General features: G+C 44.2%; 2 protein-coding genes across 2 annotated transcripts in view; one reads left to right on the top strand and one right to left on the bottom strand.

Annotated features, from left to right (window-relative positions):
* Positions 1-41: 41 nt before the first annotated feature.
* Nemp2 (nuclear envelope integral membrane protein 2) lies at positions 42-17,550 on the top strand. The gene is made up of 9 exons (XM_032901082.1): positions 42-143; positions 6,782-6,897; positions 9,375-9,606; positions 9,723-9,795; positions 10,868-10,961; positions 11,643-11,757; positions 13,619-13,844; positions 16,549-16,725; positions 17,206-17,550. The coding sequence occupies exons 1-9, from the start codon at positions 50-52 to the stop codon at positions 17,342-17,344; spliced, it is 1,266 nt and encodes a 421-aa protein (XP_032756973.1). The 5' UTR covers positions 42-49; the 3' UTR covers positions 17,345-17,550.
* A 4,570-nt stretch (positions 17,551-22,120) lies between these two features.
* The window catches only part of Mfsd6 (major facilitator superfamily domain containing 6), a 123,783-nt gene continuing 120,319 nt past the window's right edge, over positions 22,121-25,584 (bottom strand). Inside the window, exon 7 of the mRNA XM_032901081.1 lies at positions 22,121-24,335. Within this exon, the coding sequence (XP_032756972.1) occupies positions 24,132-24,335 (204 nt within the window). The 3' untranslated portion in view covers positions 22,121-24,131. The remainder of the gene's footprint in view (positions 24,336-25,584) is intronic.

Raw genomic sequence — 25,584 nt, 5'->3', positions numbered from 1 at the left:
CGCTTTCCCGCCCAGGGTCCGCTGCGCCACTTCCGTTGCACTGGCCGTGATGCCCCCCGGGTCGTGGTGGCTGGTGCTTTGGCTGCCGCCCCTGGCCACGCTGCCAGCGGGTGCGGTGCCCCAGGAGGAGGCGGCAATGTCAGGTAACCCCGGCTCCGGGCGGGTGGCCTCCCTTCGGGGCCGCAGGGTCACGCGTGGGCGCGGCCAGGTCCCGCCCCTGTCTGTGGGCATCCGGATGCTTCAGGATTTGATTTGTTCAGGTTCACACCGCTGGACACCCGCACAGTTGGCTACTTGGCTGCACTTTGTGTGTGAAACCTTACTTTATCCATCTCCAGAAATCTCATGAAGGACAGATAAAAGCTTCAGAATGAAACTGGGATTCTGTTTCTGATTGGCTGCTGTGACTTGGATATCTGGTCATATGCAAAATACTGTTGCTGCCTCAGTATAGAACCCGGTGCATAGGAAACTTCTGGGAGCTGCTCAGACTGCTTGAAGTGGTTAAGATTCTGGCTTAGAAAGTTGTAGCTGCAAAACGCAGTCTCCATGAGTTTCACATTTATTTCTACCATTCATCATATCCTTTAAAAGATCGCTTGTGTGTAGTCTTCATTACATGGGTCACTCATAGACTCAATGGAGGCTGTCAAGATAAAGACTTAATTGGATAATCTCCCGACACCAACAAACTCAGTAGTGTGTCCCAGACTGAAAGAGAGAATGGATGCTCAGTGAGCAGTTATTAGCTTCTGACACACCTGGTGCCCATACCTTGCAGCGAGTTATACCGTAGGAGACTGTCTGTGGTCATCTTCTCGTTGGACAGGAATGTGTTGAGTAACTATTCTGTGCTATGCAGGGCTAAATTGCTCGAAGTGGATTGTCTTATACTGACTATCCATATATGTCCATTTTACATGCTACAAAGCAAAGACTTAGCAGTGAATATGATAGGTACTTGGGAAAATATAAAACCATTTGAGGAGGAGGGCGTCTGGGCACGACAGCGGACTAGTAGAGAGATGCATTGTTGTAGTGATGCATTTAGAGCCTTGGGCTGTTGGGCAGTTGTTGGATTTAACATATGGAGGCATATTCTCTAGCGACAGGCAGGTATTCTTTATAGACCACAGTTTTCTCATCAGTAAAATGAGATTTCATTATTTTCCTCTCCTTTTATTTGCTTCAAAGAACCCAGTTTTTCCAGTTTTACTGCTATTGAAATGGGTCACGTTATGGTCCTAGCTGGCTTGGAGCTGTCTATATAGACCAGGCTGGCCTTGACTGTACAACAATCCTGCCTCCACCCGCCCAGGGGAAGCGTTTACAGGCCTGTGCTGGTGCACCTCGCTCAGTAGTCCTCAGTTGTGTTAAAGACACGTGTAAATGTTCACCAGGACTTTTCTCTCTGAGATGTGTAAGATACCCAGGTGATGATAAAATTCCAGTCTACAGCTGAGAAAAATGGCAACTTCTGCCTTGCCGTTCCAGATAGTCCTTAAATGCATGTAGGAAGGGGTCGCTGTCCTGCAGTGTTCCGTGATTGGCTAGGCCTGAGAACGGCTGTTACTGTAAAAGCTGTGGTTTTACAAGGAGCTTGTGATGAGACAGTTGGACAATAAATGCTCACACTCACAGGAAATGTATTAAAAAAAAAAAAACAAAAACAAAACACTGCAGGTGACTGTCTGAAACCTCAGAGAGTACCAAGCCGTACATTTCCTGTGTGTGTGTGTGTGTGTGTGTGTGTGTGTGTGTGTATGTGTGTGGTGTGCACATTATATATCAGAGCAAGAGATTTATAAGTCAGAACAAGAGCTAGACAATTATTAAAATTCAGTTATAATTAAATATTTTGGAAAAATGATTTGAGCTTGCATATTACTACTTTGAGAGATGTTTTACTTATTATTTTCAGACCTTGGTTGAGCCCAAAAGCTTGTATCCTCAGCAAGTGAAACGGAGTGTAATGGAAGACTGTGGTCCTTTCCACCACAGAGTAGGAGCTGCGATAGCCTGGGGTGGGGTTGCCTCTGATGATGCCAAAGACCCTTTCCAACTCTGAGAATGTGCTTTGGGCATGGACCCGCTGCCATGGCTTGAAGAACCACCATTTCGAGGCCAGCCCTCTGCTACCCTATTTGTAGAAAAGGCAGACACTTGTCATAGGAAACAGGTAGTTGTCTGAGGAAGAGAAAGGACAAATCAAGCATGACCCTGAATTTGAAAGCAGCAGGTCAGATCCATGGGAAACGGCTTCCCATGTTTCCACTCCAGCAAGAGGTCATTTCAGAGTCACGGCCTGGAGTTCCTCTGCAGCAGAGAAAATGTCTGCTGAACGTAGAGTCAGACCTGCGTATGTGCGTTAGGATGTGCTAATTTCGGTTCCCTTCTCGTGATACTGGAGAAATAAAAATCAAGTGTTATATTTAGGTTAAAAGCAGCAAACTGGTGCTGGTACAAGAGAGATGTTACCTTATCTAGTTTACACCTTTGAAAAATGTGAATCTAACAAAATACCAAGAAAAATACTCCATCTGGACCCATTCATCGTACTTGAACTCCCACAAGGAAAAGGAGCGGTTCTGTGAGGACCGCTGCAGTGCTCTGTCATGTCTCATGTGTTCCAGTTCTCGCTGTATTAGCGGACTGTTTTCCCGGGGTGCAGACTGGAAGGCTAGGTTCCCAGGAGGAATGCCGATGAAGTACTTTTTTTGTATATGGGAAGTAGTTTACTCTCTGCTTGAGAAGTGCTTGTGGTTTTCAGTTCAGAAGACACGAGAAGTAGGCTTAAGTACTGCCTGCTCCTCAGGTTTTGACTGAATATGTCTGACTAAACTTTTAAAGCTAACTATACTGAGGCATTAAGAAGCAAATAACAAGGAAAGCGTTAAAGGAGTCATTTGCTTCTTTTTTTTTTTTTTTCTTTTTTTCGGAGCTGGGGACCGAACCCAGGGCCTTGCGCTTGCTAGGCAAGTGCTCTACCATTGAGCTAAATCCCCAACCCCAAGTCATTTGCTTCTTAACCAAGCAGGGAATGCGAGGCGTTTTTAAAGACGTGTACAGCAGAGCTCCTATGTCCCTTCTGTGTCCTCTCTCCCACACGGAAGCAGGACAGCTAAGGATTCACAATGAGTAATAATACAACAATATGATAGTATGCTCAACAGCTACTTGAGGCTTATGAATCATTTATTTCCGGAAGTTTATACTTTAATAATTTGGATCATGGTCGACCCAAAGTAAATGAGATCGTAGAAAATAAAGCCACAGAAGTAGGGGTGGGGACACCACTGTAGTCCCCACACTACATTAGCTGAATTTTATAAGCCGCATGATATTTACAGTGAACCGAGGGATCTGTCCTATTGGTTCACATAAACCTGACTTGAGGCCTTTAGTGAGGAAAGTAATTAATTCCACCTGCATGTTCCTTAATCTGTTGAAGACAGGGGAAATCCAGAACAAGTTCTAACCAGGAAGTGCCCATTGATGTCCAAACCAAGATTTGTGCCACTTTTTGGCCTCCTTAACTGGGAGGAGCAAGAAAGATAGTCCTTAGCCAGAGGCTATTAAGTGTAGCCAGCCTTACTCTCTAGTTTAGGGTACACCGGTGATAAGAGCGAAGAGGGGTGTAGCCTATGCCCTGACACTTAGCTCCCTTGCTTCCTAGGCTCTGGATGGATGGCATGGGACAGGCTGAACACAGAGAGAACCGCAGTGGAGATTTCAAGGCAGGGCTCAGTGCACCTCCTCTTGTGCTGGCAAATCTTCAGGGAAATTGGTTGTATTTTCTCTGGCTGGGCAGTGCTTGCTCAGGTAATCCCTCCAGTCCTCTCAGATTGCAACACACACGACAGTGACAGGCATTTGAATGCTTCGGGATTTAGTAACGCCATAGAAAGTAAGATAAGAAGTGCATGCGTAAGGTGGATCCTGTGTAGTCAGCAGAAAGTAGAGACGCGTACCTGGGTGTGCATGCTCAGGCACGGCTCAGACAAGGCCCTCCAGAGAAGGGTAGACAAATATCCCAGCCATTGGCAGATGTGAGCCCTCACAGGATCTGGGGTGAGGAAACTGCAGTACAGGGAGACCTGAGGCAGGAGTAAGCTGGTCCTTTGAGGAGGGTTGGTGGGTTGGTCTGGCGGGAGCCATCGAAAGAGAGAGGAAGAAGAAGTCATAGAGGTGCTTGGGCCTTTCTAAAGGAGGGTAGATTGTGTCTTGGTGACAGAAGTGATTAGAGGAATGCAACGGACCCCAAGTGAAGTTTTCAAAAGATCTGCGGTCCCGTTTGGAAGAATGGTTGTGGAGGGAACTCGTGGGGCTATTTCTGGAAGAAGGGAGACCACCTAGAAGGCCGTTAGAGGGATCTTAGGGGCCAAACAGATGTGACTTGCATTAACAGAAGCATTTGTTCCCAGATCCGTGCTATGGCACTGTATTCACAGGCACCATCCTGCTTTTAGGAGCTACAGGTACCCAGTGACTTAGAAAACGACCATGGGACCCTGTGAAAAGCCTTCCTTTGTCGATAGCCTTTGTTTTCAGTCCTCACAAGAAGATGCTTCTGCAGAGCATGGACACAGGGTTTTATGTGGGAGTTCAGCCCTTAAATAGTGGGGCGTAGGAGAGTTACAGGGAGAACCCTTGGCAGCATCTAAGAAAAGCCCTCCTAGCATGAAGCGCTCCTAGTGCTAGACTGCCAATGAGGATTTGTATAAAGTTCTGGGGCACTAGGGCTGTGTTAGAGAGCTTGCAATAGGAGAAGGCCAGGCCTGATACCTTCCATTCTCTCCTCTGTGGCTCAACAGGTAGGGCTTCCAAGGCGTTTCATTGTATTCTCACAGCTGCTCAAGTACTTCCTGGTTTTACATTGCATTCTTTGACCTCTTTCTTTTCTATAGCTAACTGCTAGTATCAGGCATCCCTAAGACCGTTCCTTTCAGCAAGCTGCCCTTGGCCTCGAGCTGTGTGCGTCTCAGTTGTACCCAAGAATGCCTCCAACGTGGCTGTCTCATGTGTTCATGGCACTGGTTATGCTGTCTTCTTTGAGTTCTTGTGTATAGGCATACCATGCAGGAATGCGTTGTTAATTTTTGATATCCCGTGTTTAATGACGAGTTTCTCAAGGGTTCTCTTACTGCTTTGCAATCTGGCTCCCGACCTAGATTCTTGTACTTTCGGTTCAGACTGTTGATGAATTTAAAGCGTACACATCTCGTCACTATGTGAAGAGGAAGAACAAAGGGACTCATCTGTCACAATAGGACATCCTGGGTCATTATATAACTGAGCTGTCACTTTGGTACAGCTGTTTCAAGGAGGGACTGCGCCTGTCCTCACTTCAGCCTGTCACAAAGGATATTTCAGGCCAGGGCAGGTACTTGTTGAGCTTTCTCAACCCTAATCTCCAAGTGGGTATACTGACCAACTAGTAGCTCCTGGTTACTTTGTCTTTCCCCGACTTGGTTATAACAGTTTGCCCTAACTTCAATTCAGGGTCGTCTACAGATTTCCTTCCTGTGCTTTGAATAGGGCAAAGGGCTCGTTTCTCTGTGGACCCATGAGTACTCCAAGCTCCTGCTTCCTATTCCTGAGTGGTATTTCCTGTTTGACACACTATCTTGGGTTCCAAAGAACTTACTTCAAATTCGAACACAGCAGCAGTCTGAGAAGAAAGATGAATCTTATTTTTAAGTCTTTGTTACATATTAAGTCTTGTAGCATTTATCCTATTAAGCTGTAATAGAGGACCTGCCCCTCCCCCATTGCATCGCTAAATACTACATTAATGTTGTTTGTGTACACACTAGTATTTACATACCCATATCCTGCTCCAGCCAAATGTCTTCTTGGCTGCAAACCTGTCCATCGTCTTTAGAACCACCAGTGAAAACTGGATGGGTGGGCATCTGTGCAGAATTGGACCCATCTCCCATTATTCTCACAAACTGACTTCTACATCAGCACTTGGATCTGGGTAGGTGCCTCACCCTCTCCCCATTCACCAGATACCTTCATCCCCTGCATCCGCCGAAGCTCAGAGCGTGCTGATTTGTCTTCCTGGGAGCTCTTGAATCTATTCTTCCTTCCTCACTTCATAGCCTCAGTCATTGGGTCCTCTCCGGACTGTGGGACCTGGAGTTGATAGAAGCCTCATCTTGTTGTGCCCCAGCCTGGTAATTGGTGCTTGTTCTGCCCACACTTTGCTAGGCAGCTTCGTTGAGCCCTTTTGAATGTCATCTGTTTCCTACCAAGTCCCTTATACTTACCTGAAGGCCTTCTGTGCTCTGCTGTCACGGTGAAGTGCGGATTCCTTATGAGGAAGGGTCTGGTTTACCTTGAGCTGCAGCTGTCCAGATGTCCCTCAGTGGAGCCACGATGGCTTTGCTCATCTTAACACTGTGCACACTCGTCATCTGTTAGTCCTGACACTGTCTACGCTTGCAGCTTTCCTTGAGTCTTCCACTCGAGTTTCTTTCCTAGGAAGCTTCCCTTAGCTCTTGCCATTACTTTAGGATGAAACATGTTTAGCACAAAACATCCGTGCACGTGTGCTGCTCAGTAGGTGACGTAACAGTGTTGACTCTGAATGGGACGTTTTCAGTAGACGCCTGCTAGATGGGGAAGAGCAAAGGACCATAGTCACCATGTAGAATTTCTGGTCATGAAATACTAAAAACTATGAAAATCTCCCTTTGAGCACATTAAAAAAAAAAAAAGATTTTGGAAAACTAAATACTTAGGTAACCCATTTATTTTATTTTTTATCTTTCAGTTCCAAGATGTAAATCTCTGAAGGAAACGGACTTAATTAAAACTTCTGTGTCAGACTGCTATTGCTACAATCAACATTCACAAATAGAGTGGACATACATGTGGTCAACGGTGCAGGTTAGGACCTGCTTTTTTATCATGACTTAAAAATGTGGAATTAAAATGTACCACTTCGGGATTTAAAAATGCATTTTATATGGCTTTATTTATCAAGTGAATTCATCAAGATAAAAGCTAATTTGATGGGCATGCGGTGGCTCAAGGTGGACTTATGTGGGAGAGGACATTAGTTCCTTTGTATATCTACTCAGGCCCTCTCCTGACCATTCCAAATCAATATGCCATCGAAGTCACTGGTTGTAACCCCTTCAGGGGTCGCCTAAGAACTTCAGAAAACACAGATATTTACATTACTATTCATGACAGCAAAATTACAGTTATGAAGTAGCAACAAAAATAATTTTATGGCTGGGAGTTACCACAATATGAGGAACTATATTTAAGGGTAGCATCATTAGGAAAGGTCTTGGTTGAAGTTACTATTACTGTGTTGAAATACTATGACCAAAAGGCAAGTTGAAGGAAAGGGTTTGTTTATTCAGTTTATACTTCCATATTGCTGTCCACAGGATCTCAAACAGGGCAGGAACCTGGAGGCAGGAGCTGATGGAGGAGTGCTGCTTACTTGGCTTGCTCATCCTGCCTTTTTATAGAACCCAAGACCACCAGCCCAGAGATGGCTCCACCCACAATACACTGGGCCCTCCCCCATCGATCACTAATTTAGAAAATGCTTTACAGCTGGATCTCACGGAGGCCTTTCCTCAGCTGAGGCTCCTCCAGGCCTCTCTGACGACTCTAGTGTGTCAAGTTGACACACACAAGCAGGCGTCCTGGAAGGCTGAGAACCTCTGAGCACATGATCTAAGGGAGTAATTAAAAGCGACAAGCAGCTCTCACTGAGAACGGGACACTTCAGACTTCAGAAATGGGAATCACCTGAAGGTTGGCTGGGGAAGGAGTGCTATATGCTGTCAGCCCATTCTCTTCCTAGAAAATAAGATGTTTGAGGCTTATGTGGTTTCTTGTGCTACCTTGCCTGTATCTTGTACCTTTTCTCCAGGAGCTCTCGGGACATGAAAGCTGCAGTCCTTCATACCTCACATTTCTCCATTCATTCATTCATTTATTCATTCATTCATTCTACGTTCAACAAACGAGTTCATAACTCCAGCACCTGCTTCCCAGCTTTCTTCTTGCCTGATGCGCCTTCTATTTCTTTAAAATAGAAGAAATCTACTTCAAAATTGAGGAAAACATCCTCTGAGGAGGCAGAGCAGGAGGCAGAAAGATTGTAAGGCCCACATGGGATAAAAGGCGCCATGGAAACAAGGGCTTCTCTCCACAGCAGTATTGATGCACTCACAGACTGAGGCGGCACACTCAGGGCCTGCACAGGGGAAGCGAAGTGAACACAGGCCCCCATGTCCAGCTGAGAAGCTGTCTCCGGTTGATAACGTCACAGAGGAGAAGTTAGTTCTCGCCAATGAAGGGTGACCAGATGTGCAAAGCACACTTAAGGCCAGGCCATGGCCAGCAGTCGGTGGGCAACGCAAAACAAAGTCAGTGGTATTTTTGGAGTTTTTAAAATTTTTTACAGGTCTTTTGCTTCTGTGTCATGGTCTCCAGCTCTGTGTTTTTATGGGATTTTTGTGTGTGAATTTATGTCTCGCATCTGATTGTATTTGAGCTTTTTTTTTTTTTTTTCTTTTTTTTTCCAGAGCTACCGAACTCAGGGCCTTGCACTTCATAGGCAAGCGCCTTTTTCCTGGGGCACTTTTTTTCTGTCTTTTTAGTTAGTTATTATTATTTATTTGTTGCAGATGCCAGTTTTCTAACCAGAGGAAAAAAGGGTGTGGATTTGGGTAGGTGGAGAGGATGTGGGAGAAGTTAGGGGAGGAGAAACCATGATCAGAATATATTGGGTCAGAAAAAAATATTTTCAATTTAAAGAAATGTAAAAACTAAGATTGAGGTCATAAAGAAAAAAGAAAAAAAAAAGAAACCACATGGGGCTCCAGTTTTTTCAAAAGCCACCCACGCAGTGTCGGCACCGGTAGGCACAAAGTCGCTCACTGTGTGTTAGGGATGAAGTGTCTGTGCCCTGATTGCACACCCTTCCACCTGCTCCTCTCTGCACCAGATGACTCTGCAGCCTGCAGGTGTCCCCTGCTCTGTAAACACTCCTCAGTCAGGTGCTCACAGTTACGGCTGCTCAGCCAGGGTCTCTCACACCTCCATGTCGCTAACTAACTGTGTGACCTCAGACTTGCAATCCATTGACTCAGAGTTCCAAGAGTTGGGACTGCAGGCACATGCACCACCACACCTGGCAAACCATGCACTCACTCCCCAGAGTGTCTGTGAGCTGGATGCAGGTACGTGATGTCCCAGGCACTGGGGACCACAGCCCAGTCCTGTGCACTGTGGTATTTTCCTCAGCCAACTCTGGCTTCTTACTCCTCTACTTGTGTCTTGAGGTGCCAAGGGGAAGGTTTTGAATCTTCCTGGATTGATCCACTCCTGTTTTGTAGGTGACGATTACCAGCCCGGGCCTGCTCAGTATTGTGTACATCACAGGAAGACATACTTGCCAGCACACAGAAACCATTCTATCTTTTCTCAAATGTGTGACTCATAACTTTTGGACAGCAGAGGAGGCTAAGGAGGTGACCATAGTCTTCAGTCCATATGGAGAGACTGTGTGCTTCTCTGTGAAGCCTGTTGGGAGTTTACTTACCTATGCAGTGAGCGTGAATCGAAATGGTAAGTCTGTCTTCATCATAGTTGCTAGACATTCAATGAGTTGACCTCCCTATTCTTTCTGCAACTTTATATACTGACACAAAGCATTGGTTGTGTTTGTTTTTTCTATTTTCCAGTTGTGGATTTCAGACTCTTCCTTGTGTTTGCGACAGGCATTTTCCTTTTCTTTTATGCAAAGACCTTGAGCCAGTAAGTGCCCTCTGTTATATTTGTAGTGATTTAAATTTAAATTCTGATGTAAAAGTCTATAGGTTGCTTGTGACTCTGTGCTAAATATCTGCATATTGCTCTGCGCTTGTGGTTCTTCTAGGATTTACAACTGACAGGTCTGGAGGTAGCATTTGAATCAGCTTTAGAGACAGTGGTAATCTGTGACAGATAAGTGCATGGTACTTATCTGCACTTTTGTTTACATTATTTCACATATATACACATAGGTGAACTTACCCTATTGCTATTATTTCTTGGTAACAGAACCCGCAGCCATTGCCACTGACTTGTTCTCTAGAGTGCCGGTGTTTGTGCCCAGGTGCTCTGACACCAGCGCTAGCTGTCGATTGAATTAGTTTGCCTCCTAGCTTGGTGGCTCTGGTGTAGGATATTGGACATGACAAATACTTGTTTCCTGGGTAAACATGTTACCCTGATTCTTTGTTTCTTGTAACTTATCCTATAAAAACCACTCTCTTCTCAATATTTACTTTTTAATTTGCCCAGGCTACTTAATACCAATATTTCTGCATCATTCTTATCATTGTTCGCTTTTGAGCTTTTCCTATGGCGTGGTCAGGTATGTGTAGTGTTACCTGTCTGCTTTTCTGACTGCATGATGGATGTACAGCAGGAAGAGGGAAGCTTAGAATTCAGGCCCTACATGCTGAGGCGCTGGACTGCTGCCCTGACTCCTCCCAGCTCACATGAAAGCCCTTTAACCTCTTAATATCTTATCTGAAACATTTAGCTGTGGGTATCTGGGAGTTCATGTGAAGCTCTCAGGCAAGTACCTGACATGTGACAAGTGCACAGTACTATTGGATGGCATTTTGACTACAGAAGACAACTTGACATTCCATAATAGTCATTTACTGAAACTTTCAAGTGCCGATTTCAACTTTAACTATATGAGATGTGATTAGAGCTTTTCTTTCTTAATATTCCGTACTGGCTACTGTTGCCACATTGAGCTTTATGAACCTTTTTCAGTTTTTATTGCTGAAAATGCTGTTTGATGTTTATGTGGCTTTTTTCTCTGTCTCAACAGAAGCCCTGTTTTCTATTACTCTTCGGGTACCGTGTTAGGTATTCTAATGACACTGGTCTTTGTCCTTCTGATGACTAAGAAACACATCCCGAAGGTAGGTCTCTTATATGCAAAATTGGATGCAAAACGGGAGCCAAGATTTTACGGATATGAAAAATTACCTAATTCAATTGAGCTCCTCTGCTATATAAACTGACCTTAAAATGTGTCTGTTTCTGAAAAGTCACTTTTTACTTATTAGCAATATGTAGGATTACATTAAGTTTGGTGACATTTTCAGAACTGTTTTGTGAAATGTACCTAGGCAGAATGACCCTGAGTCCCTGGGGCTTTATATTCTAGTGGTACTACATCTGGGCTTTTTGTTCTTGTAGTCCCTTCTCTACACCTTCAATAAAATAATGCTCCAAAGGATAAGTAAATATTAATTCAACTTTAAGGTTACTCTGATTCCAACTCTAAGTAGCAGTGTTGTTTTGAGATAACTATGTCCTTTTTGGTAGAACTCTCCAACTTCAGTGTCCCCACTTAGCCACCTAGGGTCTCGTCTCCACGTAGACTCTAGCGGTGAAGCCTGAGCCTACCATTAAGCTCTTGTGTGAATGTGGCTCTCCTCCTCCAAGGACCTCCCTAGAACAGTGAGACTCTGGTTTAGATAAGCACTTGGTTTAGGCGTAGACCTTTCAAGCACAGAGTGTATATGTTTGCTTGCTTCTGTTTTTTATGAAAGTGAATGAATATGTATATTGTGTCGTTTATTTTCTTCCACACACAGTATAGCACATTTGGGGCGCTAATGATTGGTTGTTGGTTTGCTTCAGTTTATGTTTTGTGCCAGTTGATGGAAAATCTGAAGTGGCTGTGGTGTGGAAACAGAATGTATGTATTAGGTAGGTAAACACACAGGAACTTCCTGTCCATCGGCCAGGCTGAGAAGTGCAAGCAGGGCCTCCTGACCGCACACATTTGCATTTGATTTAAGGAAAGGCGCTATTAAAATAATATTTTATTTCATTACCATAGTTGGTGTTTGAATTTGTTTAGATCTCATTTTACACTACTTTCCTTTATAACCGTTCTAATTTTTCTGTACAAATCATCAAAAGAGTAAAAATACTCAAGAATTGTGGCTGAATTTTAACTCCATCTAAGCTGCAATATAAAAGGTTCTTTAAAAGCTGGCTCTCCTCATCTCTCAATTTTCTTTCTTTATGTATTCTGTATAAAAAGTGGAAAATTATTACTAATGAAACCTGACTTTCCAGAAACAGAGTGGATTAAAAATACCATTTAATTTCCTTGTTTTATATTATAGTTTCTTTCATTTTGTCAGGAAATCATGGGAATTGCAGACCCATTAACATCAGATTTCAAATACAAGGGTAACGTTATTAAAACAAAAGCACTTCATTCTTGAACACTTTATTTTTAGCCTATTTTCCTGTTATAGTAAATATTTATAATGTACTCATAACATGAAATATTCCTATAAGTTCCTTACTCTATGTCTCTAAAAAATAAGAGCATTTACCTATATAACCAAATAACTATTACTTATTGTTATTAGTGTTGGGGGTTGAACTCAGGGCCTCGTGTATACTGTATACTCAGCATGTGTTGAACCACTGAGTCATCCTTAACCTCACTCTTAGATGTTAAAGATTAATAATTGCATAGAATCACCTATGCCCAGGCCATAGATTTCAAGTTACCTATGCTGGCTGACTATATAACCTGGATACTATGCTGAGCCTTCTGCTCCCAATCCATCATAATTCTCCCTCGCCCCCAGTACAGTTGAGTTTTATTACATATAACTTTTTAAAAGTAATTATTTATTTACATTCCAAATGTTGCCCCCATCCTGGTTCCCCCTCCCAGAGTTCTTCACCCCTCCCTCACCCCTTTGCCTCTAAGAGGGTTCCCCTCACCCCCCACATGTCTCTACAGGATTAGGTTCATCCTCTCCCGCTGAGGCCAGACAAGAGAAATAGCCCCATCATAGCTTCTTTCATCACAGAGGTGTGCTGGAGAAGCCAAGCAAGACACCCTGTGAAAGTTCCAGATTGATGTGGGGCCCACTTTAAATTCCACTTATCCCTCCTCAGTATCTACTATAAATAAGAAACTGAATTTCAGATTTGCTTAGAAACAAATTGACCACTTAGGGTGGAAATCAGAAGTGACTACACTTTCAATCTGGGAGCACTGGAAACAAAGTATCAGATGTAACGATGGACGGGCATGGCTGGCAAAGGGTGGCTGGCTGGTCCTGGCTTGCATTCTCCTTTTGTGAGAATTAAAAATTATATACAGGGTTTATAAGCGAAGTATGCTATCCTTTGGCCTACTTTTAATCAAAGCGCCTGTCAGGCTGGACAGAGAGCTCCGTGATTTAGGGTTCTTGCTGCTCTTTCAGAGGCCTCGAGTTTAGCTCCCAGCACCTGGATTGGTTAGCTTACAACTGCCTGTAAGCCAGTTCTGGGGTATCTGACGTCTTTATCTGGCCTTACCACTTGTACATGAACACACAGAGAACGATAACAATAATGATTTGTCTTTAAAATCCAGCCGGTGAGCTCAAGTCAAGAACTAATAATCTGTAGATACTTTTTTCAAACTTCATTGAATAAAGGAAACATTTTGTTCCTTTTCTTAATTTTTGAAGTCAAAGTTAAGTGGTACTGTCAGGTTTTCCACCTCAGTTTTCAAGCTCAGGTTTAAACAGTTGCCCTTCTTCTGTGTCTCTAGGCTATGCCTTGGTTGTCGGACTTTGTAGCTTTTCCGCCTGTTACAGTCGCGGGCCTCCTGCTGACAAGGGGAGCAGAGACCTTCTGATGTGGGCACTGAGGTTCCTCTCCCTGGTTCTTGTCTACACTGGTATGGCCATCTCTCAGTTTGCCTATGCTGTTATGATCCTGCTCCTGCTCTCCTGGACTCGGCACTATCTACTGAGAGCATTCAGCTGTCTGAGGTGGTGGGTATCCTTTCCCTATGGCTAACAAATCTGACACGTTGAGTTCTGGTTTAATTTATTGTTTTAAGAGATACTTTTGGTTACATCTCTACAAGTAATTATGGGTTTTTTAGTTTTGGGAATTTGTTTTTGTTTTTGTTTTTTGTTTGTTTGGTTTTGGTTTTTTGTTTGTTTGTTTGGTTGGTTTTCAAGACAGAATTTCTCTATGTAGCCTTGGCTGTTCTGGAACTCACTTTGTAGACCAGGCTAACCTCAAACTCAGAGATCCACCTGCCTCTGCCTCCTGAGCGCTGGGATCAGAGGTGTGCAGCACCACTGCCCAGCCAAGTAATTATGTTTAGTTTGGAGGTTTCACTTTACAAGAACAGGCGGAAAAAGAACTGTAAGCATTTTCTCCAATCACTCTGAGGTTGGAGCTCACTAAAATCACTGACAGAGTTGCTTGGGCCCTGGGTTGCATAACATTTCTACCTTTATTATATCTTTATTTCTTTTCATTGGAGCCAATATCGATATAATAGATTTAATTGTACTCACAAGATAAGAATTAGGAGGAAATGTATCCTGGATGATTGGAAGGAGTTAGTCAGTTCATTTTTATCAAAGGCTCGCTTTGTTTTAGGTTTTAAATGAAGGCTTTAGCCTCATGAAAATACAGAAAGAGCAATAAAGTAACCTCTGCTGACCCAGTACTGTTGTGTGTTTCCTTAGTCTATGCATCTGTGTCAGGTACACAGATGGAGATTGTCCTGCTCTTTCTGACGTATATTGTAGAGATGTGGGTGTGCAATTATATATCAGCTGCCTTTAAAAAGAAAAGTGTGTGTGTGTGTGTGTGTGTGTGTGTGTGTGTGTGTGTGTGTGCCATATGTTTGTGGGTACTCAGAATGGCCAGAGGGCATCAGGTCCTGCAGTCCCGAGCCACCTGACATGGGTGCTGAGAGCTATACTGCAGTCCCCTGGAGAGCAGTCAGCATTCTTAGCCATGGAGTCATCTTTCCAGTGCCAACACTTAACGTATCTATTAAGTATGAAAACAGCTCGCTCCAGTACTAACATGTTAATCCAGGAAGGACTTGCTTGAAGAGGTATCATTGGGTTAATTCTTAAGTAATGACCCAGCATGGTCTTGAACAAATGTGGAGTGCTTTCCTGACAGAGAAAAGGCCATGTAAAGCCATCATCAGGCAATAGTGCTGTCAATACAGTGCGTGAGGTGTGCTCTGGCCGCACTGGATGGGCTCACTGAGAAATCCAGCCTGGTTCTGCATGTGGGACTTGATGTAGAGCTAAGCATTGTGCATTTCCATGTGTTCTCTGACTCCCGTCCAGACAGAAGATATAAACCCGAAAGTTTGGACCCCGGCAGGAGCAAGGCAGTGGGTGGCCAATAGGACTATGGGAAAGTCTGCACTGCACCCCCATCACAAGGGCAGCATTTAAAACGAGCAGGAGCAGATTGTTGCTAGGCAAAGATGTGGATTCTGCTTTCAGATTCGATAATCAAGGAAATCTGTAAATGTAGACTGGAGCGCAGATGTAATTCTTGCAGTGTAAAGGTTGGCGGTTAATCTGATAAAAAATAAAAAATTCTCCTGACAGACACAGACCAGAGAAGGGATGTCTTGACTTTTGGATCACACTGTCTAGCTTGCGAAGAGCTGTGTATGTGTATGTTAATAATCTATAGGAGCTGTGCTTCTGACGGGGATACTGAGCGGTCTGTGTAACCACGCCGTCTCATTGCTCAGTGACTAATGACGCAAGGATTCTGCCGTCCTGTCCATGTGACACAGTGAGGTGGAACCAGGAAGGGATTGGCCAAGTTCAGGCAGTGGGACACCCTCAAGCTGGGTTGTGCCCCAGTGTTCTGGGTCAGAGCCCAGGTTTTCCCTGTAGGAGACCTGGCTAGTTGTTCAGAAGAGGAAAAAGAAGCAACGTCACTGGTTCTTCAATCCAGTTTATATATGTGTGTGTGTGTGTGTGTGTATTTGAAGTCAACTGCACACAATTTTAAGATTCACTGATGAATGTATGAATGTAGCACAAATGTTACTTGGAACCTTATCACAATATGTCTTTATTAGCATCCTTAATTTCTAAAGTACAGATTGCTCTAGTTTTATGATAACTTATCTCTTTCCTGACCAGAAAAACAACATCCAGTCTCTGGGTTCTTGATGTGTATGTAGCCAAGGAAGGACTAATTCGAGTTCTTTTCCTCAACGGATCCTGTACATCACCTCCCCTCCGTATCTGGTTAACTAGAAGCACCACCACTAGATGGGAGTGCTATCCCACAATTCCAGCTTCTTAGTTCTGTAGTAAGGGTTGTACATCCCCATTGGTATTCATAAAAGGACACATTGAAAACTTGCCAAAGAAAGTCAGCAGGCAAAGCAGGAAGCCAGTCTTCTTGTCTAATCGTTTGATTAGAAATCACTGATAAAAATATAATCACCTTTCAATTAAAAATTGATTCTCAAAGGCCTTAGGCCATTGCTATGGTGGTCAGAGAAGAGAAAAGCACAGTAGGCTCACCCAGCCCATTCCTTACCCCTCAGTCATAGAAGGACTGTGGGAAGTACAGGCTGCCGTACAAGGAGTTCCCAAGTATTACTGTTGGCATCTAAGATGTGTATTTTTGTATATTACAAGGATTGATCTGGGCAGGAAGCTGACAGCCACATGTCCTGTGTTTTAGGAAGGTGAGGCAGTGGTTCACAGCACGAGCACTGGTGGTGAGGTATCTCACTGATGATGAGTACAGGGAGCAAGCGGAGGCCGAAACAGCCAGCGCTCTGGAGGAACTGCGCCAAGCCTGCTGCCGGCCCGACTTCCCTTCCTGGCTGGCTGTCTCCAGACTCCAGGCTCCTAAAAAGTAAGTCCTGCCCTGGCCACGGCTCGTGTTTGAAGCGATTTGAAAACCATGCAGGGTCTGCAGCATACTTTTCCACTTAGAAGCAACCATTCCCCTTGGTCACACCTTACACCAGAATTGGGGGGGTTCTACTTCCCGGCTCTGGCATGGCAGGAGAGCTGCCGAGGTCTTAGGTGCCGTGTGGATCCTCGCAAGGCATTGACAGTGGAACCTGAAGAATCCACTACACTCAGAAGGAACAGGGAAGAGGTGAGGGAAAGGCTTGGTATTCCCACTGCCTGATGCGTAAACCTGCCCACATTTCCACCTTCCCCCGGCTGTCACAGGTAAATCGCATGAGCTATTCCCTGTACAGGTTCAAATGCCATCCTCGGCTGACACAAATTCAGATTTAATTAAAGGGGATAAGTAGGGAGGCGCACATCATTCAGATAAACCTCTGTGACAAAATTGACTGTTTTTAAAACAAAATTTTCTTAGGTTCGCAGAGTTTGTTCTTGGAGCAAGCCACCTGTCACCGGAAGAAGTCAGCACACACGAAAAGCAGTATGGCCTTGGAGGTGCCTTCCTGGAAGAGCAGCTCTTTAGTCTGCAGACTGAGAGTCTACCTGCAAGCTGACTTCATTCTGAACCGGAAAGCAAGTAAAAGGCAAGGATCTGATTCCAGCTGGGTGGGGCCCAAGCACCTCAGAGAAAAGTAAACCATGCAAGTAAGGAAAAACTCATTTGCACAGCAGAGTCTTACCGTGGTGCTGTGAAGACTGAAATCGTCGTTGCCATAGGCCCTGGATGAAGACCTTCACAGGAACAGTGGAAACCTGTTCTTTAGGAATGGGACCTGATACCTTCCCTTCACCAGGCACTAACTCCCCTCTGGATGCCTGGGAGCTGGCTCAAAAGGCTGCATTATTGTCGTCCCTCCCAAACCCCCAACCCGTTTCCTCAGCACCAATGCTTTCTACGGTGAGGTTCACGCGATAGCAGGAAGTGCTGTTGAAGGAATTCTGATGCTGGCTCTGGTTAACTCAGAGTCACACATTCCCCAGCTTCCTCAGTCCTCAGGCAGTGTGGGTCTCCTAAAAGGCAGATGTCATGCACAGGGCTTCTAACTTACTAACCACAAACCACTTTTCATGAGACTAATAATCTTTAAAACACAGGTTTGGGAATGCTGTCGAGAGGTTTGAGAGTCAGGACAGAAGAGTCATGAGCAGCCATGGCAACACTGCAGCCCTGGTGAATCTGGGACTCACCTCTTCACATTTAGGTTCAGAGCCGTCTCCATTCAGCCTTGGTCTCATGGCCTTGGTGCCTCAAGTTTTGTTTTGTTTTGTTTGTTTTGTTTTAAGCAACGCCCAATTAGCTATAACTGTGATTAAAAAGAAACGTTTCTTAGGATTATATTTAATGTTTTGATAAGATTTTATATGCCGATGGATTAAACTTTTAATTACTTCTTGTACTTTTTATATATTGAATTGAAGCATGGAGGCATTTGTGACATTTTTGAGATTTATTTTTTTAAAACTTATTATATATGTTTGCAATGATTCTCACAAAATAGATTTGTGATATTTCTGTTTTTTTTAGAGAGAGCAAATGTTTGTTTCTCGATCCAGGATAAACTCCAGGATGAAATGAGCTACTGACTGTGCTTTGAGCCCGAGGAAAGGAGCAGAAACACAGCCGTAAGAGTTGACTGTAGCAGACATTCTGTGATCCTCTGAGAATCAGAGTCAGGTTGTTTTATCTTTGTAGTGTAATGATAAAACAACCACAAAAGCAGAAAGCGTGAGAGGAAGTGGAACAAGACACAGACTTGGTCTCTGTCATCCCCTGACAGTGGTGCTGACTTCGGTACTTTCTAGATCACTCTCAAATGATGCTGTCTCTGTGAAGCTCTGTGTCAGTGTTTCTGCCCCTGCTTTTTGACAGATATAGAATATCCGGTGTCTTTCTCTTTTTCTTAGAAACTTCACTCAGTTCAATCTGTGACTTTACATGTTGTTGGCTTTAAAATGTCAAAGAATGGGGTCTGGAGAGACGGCTCAGTGGTTAAGAAGAGCCTTGCAGAGGACCTGAGTTCAGTCCTCAGCACCTGAGTGGCATGGCAGCTTGCAGCCATGCATAACCGTAGTTCCAGGAGATCTGATCCCTTCCTCTGACTCTGCAAGCACCAGTCATGTAAGTGTTGGACATACATACACACAAGACAAAAACACGTGTGAGTAAATAATGTGCTTCTGTTCATTTTGAGAACTATTCTGCCAAAGTAGACAGGTGTTGTAACATTCTGTCACAGCTTAATCTGGTTTTCGTTTTAGTGACTGTATTTATTGGCGGTGTATCGGTGCTGTGCACAGCCGTGCTCACCTCTCACTAAGCAGTCTGTCTAGAATGTGAGCCTCCAGGACAGCCCCAGCCTTCCTGAGCTGGCAGGGACCGCACTGCGATGCAGCTCTCAGCCGCAAGCCAGTGTACCCACAGAAAACAGCGGCAGTCTTTCGGGATGCCGTTTTCCATGCCTATTTTTGGAAGGAATCATGGATCTGTCAGATTGTTACGTGACAACTGTGAAAAGTTAAACAATTAAAGTATTTCTGGTGAAATGTTTGTTGGGTTTGCCGTTGGGCTCTGAGTCGGTGTGTATGACAAACACTAATGACAATTCCGATGGCCATCAAGCAGTGTCCAGTCCTTCCCTTCCAACCTTCCTCCTCTTTCTGCAGTTCTTTAAACTCATTGACCATTCAGCCAATGACTGCCCTTCGCAGTGGCTGCTGTGCCTCACGCCTTCATCGGCGTGCACGTACACACAGCAGAGCCCTGTGTTGTGCCCTTGCTTACAATAGATGCCTCTCAAAGGCAAACTGTTAAAAACAAGTTGAACTGTTTAACACCAAATGTGTGGGTGGCCATACTTAAATGTTTAAAAATCATATCATTCAAATGTTAAAGGGTTTAAAGACACAGTTTACAAGCACAAAGTCACTTTGTAGATTAGTTATATAGTTTGCCAATAATACTCAGGGCTGGATTATAGAGAAGTGTCCATGTGACGGGAAAATATTGAATTTATGTCTTTTTAAAATATCTGGAAATTTAGGAGATTACATTTTTTGGAATATCTGATGGATTGCATCAATATATCTGAACACGTACACAGTTTAAGATCCAGAGACAATGTTGATAAAAAACAACCCAAATAGGGTCTCACACTATCCTCTAGTTGGTGGTTCCCCACACTGGCTTCTCTGTCTAACCGGAAGTGGAATCCTACACATAGATAACATGGGATGTTTGTCGAAGCCTGCAGCAAGACAGGAGTCTTCAGTTGACCCTGTGAGCAAGCTACCTTCACAGACTCCCCACTGGGTGGCACTGCAAGGTTGACTTTCATTCTCTAGACCTACCTCCCATTAGCCAGTCTGCAGTCTGTTCAGTGTTTCCCAGCCGGCAGAAGATAAAGACGCTGAGTCTCACATGACCCTCAGATTCTGTCTCAAAGGCAGCACCCGGGCCTATCAAGTCTCTCACTGAAGCCTCCGCTTTACACAGGAGGCCTCGGGCCCATATAAACTGACAGACAGAGCTGACACCAGTCCAGACAGACTTCTGACCCCAGGCCCACTTAACCCAGCACTATGAGGTTTCCAAGCTGCAGTGTTAAACGCAAGCCACAATGGGGAAAGTGTGTTAGTGGCCCAGAGCAGATGGGACTCAGGTGAGAAGTTCACCTGGGCTGGTTCACATTTTCCCAGACAGCAGCAAGTTACTCCCTTTTGTAAGCCACAGATGGCCCTGCATAAGCTATGTGATTTCTGATTTGAAAAAAATCTTTTCTTTCAACTCTAAATCCTATCCTCATACAAGCATCATTTTCCCAGATGTCCATTGGCTTATAAGTTCTACGTCAGGGAGATTTAAAGCTTGGTGTAAACAGTACATGAGTGGTTTGGAGTTTCAAGGGTAGCCTGTGTCTTGTCTCAATGCACTGAGGGATGTGTGGACAGGAAATTGCCCTCTCCTGTAGTCATCGCTCATCATCATACCCTCACCTTCACAAGTCACATAAGTTCTTGCAGAACTTAGGGAAATAGAGGCCCCGTGACTTCCCATAAGTGAGGTCTAGTATAACTGTTTGCACCACAGGAAGTAGTTTAAAGTTAGAAATCCAATTCCTCAGACAGTAGGCACAGAACAACTCTAAGAATCACAGGCAGTTCACATTCATACTGGGACAGCAAAAGTAGAGAACCTACAATCTTTCAGGGGGTTTTATTGGGAGGCTACTGCCCGGGATGCTGATTTGAGGTTTTAGGGAATATCTAGAAACCAAGAATAGAAACATACACATGGGGTTAAGGCACACACAGCTCAAGGCCGAGCTATCTATGTCTTGTACCACAATGGAAGCCTTCCCTCCCATTAGGAAGGGAAGGTGGTAGGCAGGGCTCTGGTGTTAGCAAGATTTGAATCTGTGTCCTGGCTCTGTGACCATGATCCCATAACTTAAGTCCTATTGGCTTCAGAATCCTTATATTTTAAATGAGGAAGGTTATGTATACCAGGTAGGGCTTTTTTTTTTTTACACAGTGTTTTGTATTTTATTTCATTCAAAGCATTTTTATAATCTGAAAAACACATCTTTGAAGAAATATAAAAAAGGAAAAGGAAAGATCCCCTACGATAGAATTTTCCAAAGGAAGATACCTATTAACATTGCTTGCAGAAATAGGACTGACTGAATAGGATATGAAGTATCCCCCAAAAGTTCATGTATTAAAGGCTTGCTGGACCCCTGATGGGCTTTAGAAAAGTGAACAGAGCCTTCTAGCTCTGACCTAATCAATGGCCTCTTTGATCATGTTTACAATATGATGTTATCACTGTGAAGTAGGATCCAGTAAAACTAATAGATCATTAAAAGTGTGCCCTTCTCCCACCCACTTCTCTGCTTCCTGTCAGGTAGGGCTTTTTTAAGCCAAATGATGTAACCATGGATGAGCTTCCCTTTTGTAGCTGTTCTACTTAACATATGCTGAGATGCATAGTGCTTAGGGGTTCCATGAGGAAGCTGCAAATCCCCGGGTGCTAGCCACCTGCCTACTTCCTGCCACCAAGGTCACTAGGATGACTAAGTAACACTTTCCTATCCCTCTGGCTCTTTAGGTGTGCTGGCCTTTGGAATGTACTGTCGCTCTGCTTAAGGCTTAAGAATAGTCCAGTCATTAGCAGTGAGCCAGCTTGGGTCCGCACAGAGCTCTAGGTAACATACTTACTGTTCCTGTCGGCAGAAGGGAACAGGACAAAGCATTATGGGAATGATTGCCGGCTTCAGCTTTGACACCGGAGTGTTTCCAGGGATCTCAAGAGAGGTTATAAAATTCTCAAATCAAGTTTAATTGGAATTCACTTTAATAATTTTTAAGTGACATATGGCACTGTAAGGACAGGAAGGAAAAAGTCACAAAGTCCACAAACTCGTGAAGGTGTCAGCTCAAAAGGCTAGAAGTCACTGCACTGTTGGATCGACGCTCACAGTAAACGTTTTGTAACGAAGGCATGTTGAATTTAGTGTCATTCATTACAGAGCAGAGGGTGTTTCTCTTATTTGGTCACGTGTTTTTCACTTAAGAAATATTTAAAAAATGGTATTCACTTTTTATTTCAACACATTCACTGGGCATCTCCAAAACCAGCAGCTTCTCAAAGAAATCAACCAGGATTGTAAACATAAGATACAAGGTTCTGACTCCCGACACCCAGGTTTCGCAATCCACATACTGTACATTCATAGGTGGGGCTCAGTCTGTCTCCCACTTCGTTTCTGTAATTACACGAGCATAATAAATACATCTGATTTTAAAGGTCACTTAAAATGAGACATGAGGATTGACAGTACAGTACCGTTCAAGTGCAAAAGTAACCATTTGCGCAACTGTTCCCATCGTTCTAAGCTGTGTTTGTGGTGTAGCGAGACATCCGGATGTAGAACGATCCCTCCAGATGCAGAGACAGGCAGCACTGTCACACTGTACCGCTGATCCTGTCTCCTACGTCAGAGGCAAGGGTGACCTTCCGTTTTGAACCATTCTTGTGTTCACCCTCGATGTTCATCCACAGTATGACTGATCCTAGTTCAGCCACAGTAGCATCCACAGGAACCCCCAGGCTTCTTACGGCCTCTGCTTTCCTTCTAGGAGCAAGTTCTACATGCAATCACCCAGACCTCCTATGTCTGTGGTGTTAACTGGTGTAGTTGTAGCCCAAACCCGCAGGTTTTCAGTGTATGACTATGGTTCCAAGGAGAGTATGCTAAGATTCGTTTCTTAAGTCTTTAGAAAGTCATTCTTATTCTCAGAATTCCCATTCCTGGCTTCCTAGTTACTCCTTCACAATCAAAACAGACCTGCTATATAATTTTTAAACATCATGTCCCTCCCCCAGGCACTTAAATCTCATCCTGCTCTTTGTAAATAGTACTCTTTAGCTTAACGCTTAGGAATCCGATGAGTAGGTCTTTTTTTCCCCCTTAGCTAATTAGAACCCAAGTCACTGTAAAATATAGCCGCAGAGGTTGCTAAGGAGCTGCTTAGTAAAGCCTTGTCTGTCAAGTCTCAGGATACTGAGTTGGTTGGATTCTTTGAAATATTCTCTCACTTCTGTTCATTCTCCCAGCCCATTGCAACAAAGACATTTTAAAGCTCAACTCAGTATGCAGTAGTCAGTAACAGCTATGCTTCCCAAAGAACTATGCTCACCATATACTATATGCATATAAAAATATATTTGCTAGAGATGTGCAAAGCTCAGTGAAACTTTGAACTTTTCTAAGCAACAACAACAAAAAGCATACGTTCTACTAACTTCCATCCGGCCCCCTTTTCAATGCGTCTTATAATTTTTAAAATGCTTTCTCTTCAAGACAAAACTATAGATATACTTTTTTCTTCTCGCTTTTCACTAAGAACCCAATATTTAGAATAAATAATCAGAAGAGAGAGAGGAAGTCCCTGTTCACCTTGAGGCCCTTTCATTCACCCAACTTGGTGTGAGTTCTGCTTCTCACCCTTTCACCTTGGCCAAGAAGTTAGGTCAGACCCAAGTAACCAAGAGCGGGGGCTCCTTCTCAACATTGTTCTATGTCTCTGCAGGCCTGTGGAGCTTTCCGTTTTCCTTCGACACATACTGCAGCTCACATGTGCACGCACACTTGCGAGGTTGTGTGTGTGTGTGTGTGTGTGTGTGTGTGTGTGTGTGGTTCCGCAGTAATGAATGTAGATATTTAGAAGCATGTGCGTTACAGTGTTCCCCTTGCAGAGGCATGGTCAGGGTTGGGGTCTCGCCCTCTATCCTGGCTGAGGTGCCTAGTGCCATGCAGGGTATGGGATGACCAGGAGCCCTCAGTGTTCTCCCACAGTTGGCTGAGTCTGCTGTTGTCCACTCTCCTGTCCATGTGGGGTGGCACTAGGGTGAGCAGGGCTGGACTGCGTTTGAGATGCTGCTGTGTCAGGGGATAGCTGGTTTCTAGGTGAGTCGGAGTGAGTTTCATGTGGAGCACATTGGGTTCCACCAGCTGGAGAGACTTGCCGATTCTCACTGATCCCCTGGAAGGGAAAACAGATGTTCTGTGGTATTTGAGAAAAAATAAATCCAATCATTATACAAATTTTCACACAGCAAATGTGGGGCGATCTCTCGAAGAGCCCATGTTAGGGACCAACGCATGAAGAAATAGGAGAGACATCTTACCTTTCATCTCCTTTCCTATGTGCAACTGCCAGAGCCGCATGAAAAACACAAACACTGTAAGCAGACACACCTAAGGCTAAGGGAACATTTTTATCTGTGTTCTTATCACTGCTAGGTGAACAACTTTACATTTACATGTACATTGCAAATATTTACTGAGTGCCCCAGCCCTGTGGCAAGTTACCCGGCAATAGCCATGGGATACCTAATATTGGGAAGACCATAATATTCAAGATCCAGGAGTCACTGTATAATAGTCAGTAAACAAGGACCCTCAGCCTCAAGATATCTAGGCAAAGAATGACTGTGGTAGTGAGGCCTAACAGTTAGGCAAGATAGAGCAGGGACTGCACACAGGTTCGTGAAGCCAATGGGTGGTGAACCGAGAGTACCCACCAGTACAGTTAGTAAAATGCCACACTGATGTACAAGTCAGGGAACACAATTTTAGGCTTTTTTTTCCTTCTGAATTGATGCTTGTTTCTATTTCCTACAGTTGAATTAAAATTTTTTTCTTTCATTCCTGTGACTCTGTAATTACCTCACGACAACACTATCCCATACCTGCTGCTAGCTATTAGTAATTTTAACTCCTACCAGAGGGAAGAAAAAGCAAACGTCAATGCTGCACAGGTATCTGTAAAAATGAGGATGAACTCACAAAGAACGGAAAGCATTGCCTCTCCTAGGGCGCAGGGCATCCTTTCCCTGCATCCCCTTCCTCCTTTGCGCTACAGAAGCCTCTAGTGTTCCTCTGTCTCATGCCCAGTCCTGGCTCGATGACTGACTGTGCTGGATATGAACAGAGTGGTGTGCCTATGGCTATAGGTGAAGTGTCCGTTCAGTAACACTATGCAGAGACTCTACAGGTAGTTTATAAAGCCGAGATCAATGAACACAGTTTGACAAAATTGCCTTTTCTTTTATGAAGCTTTGTTTTTAGTTTGACTTCTGTGTGTGTGTGTGTGTGTGTGTGTGTGTGTGTGTGTTGGTAGATGGATACCCGCGCATGAGTGCCATTAGATCCTCTGGAAATTGAACTCCGTGCGTCTGCGAACTGCCTATCCTGGGTGCTGGGAAACCACCTCAGGTCCTTTGCAACAG

This window comes from Rattus rattus, chromosome 4, assembly GCF_011064425.1.
Source record: "Rattus rattus isolate New Zealand chromosome 4, Rrattus_CSIRO_v1, whole genome shotgun sequence".
Classification (NCBI taxonomy): Eukaryota; Metazoa; Chordata; class Mammalia; order Rodentia; family Muridae; genus Rattus; species Rattus rattus.
This window is presented reverse-complemented; position numbering and strand designations above follow the sequence as displayed.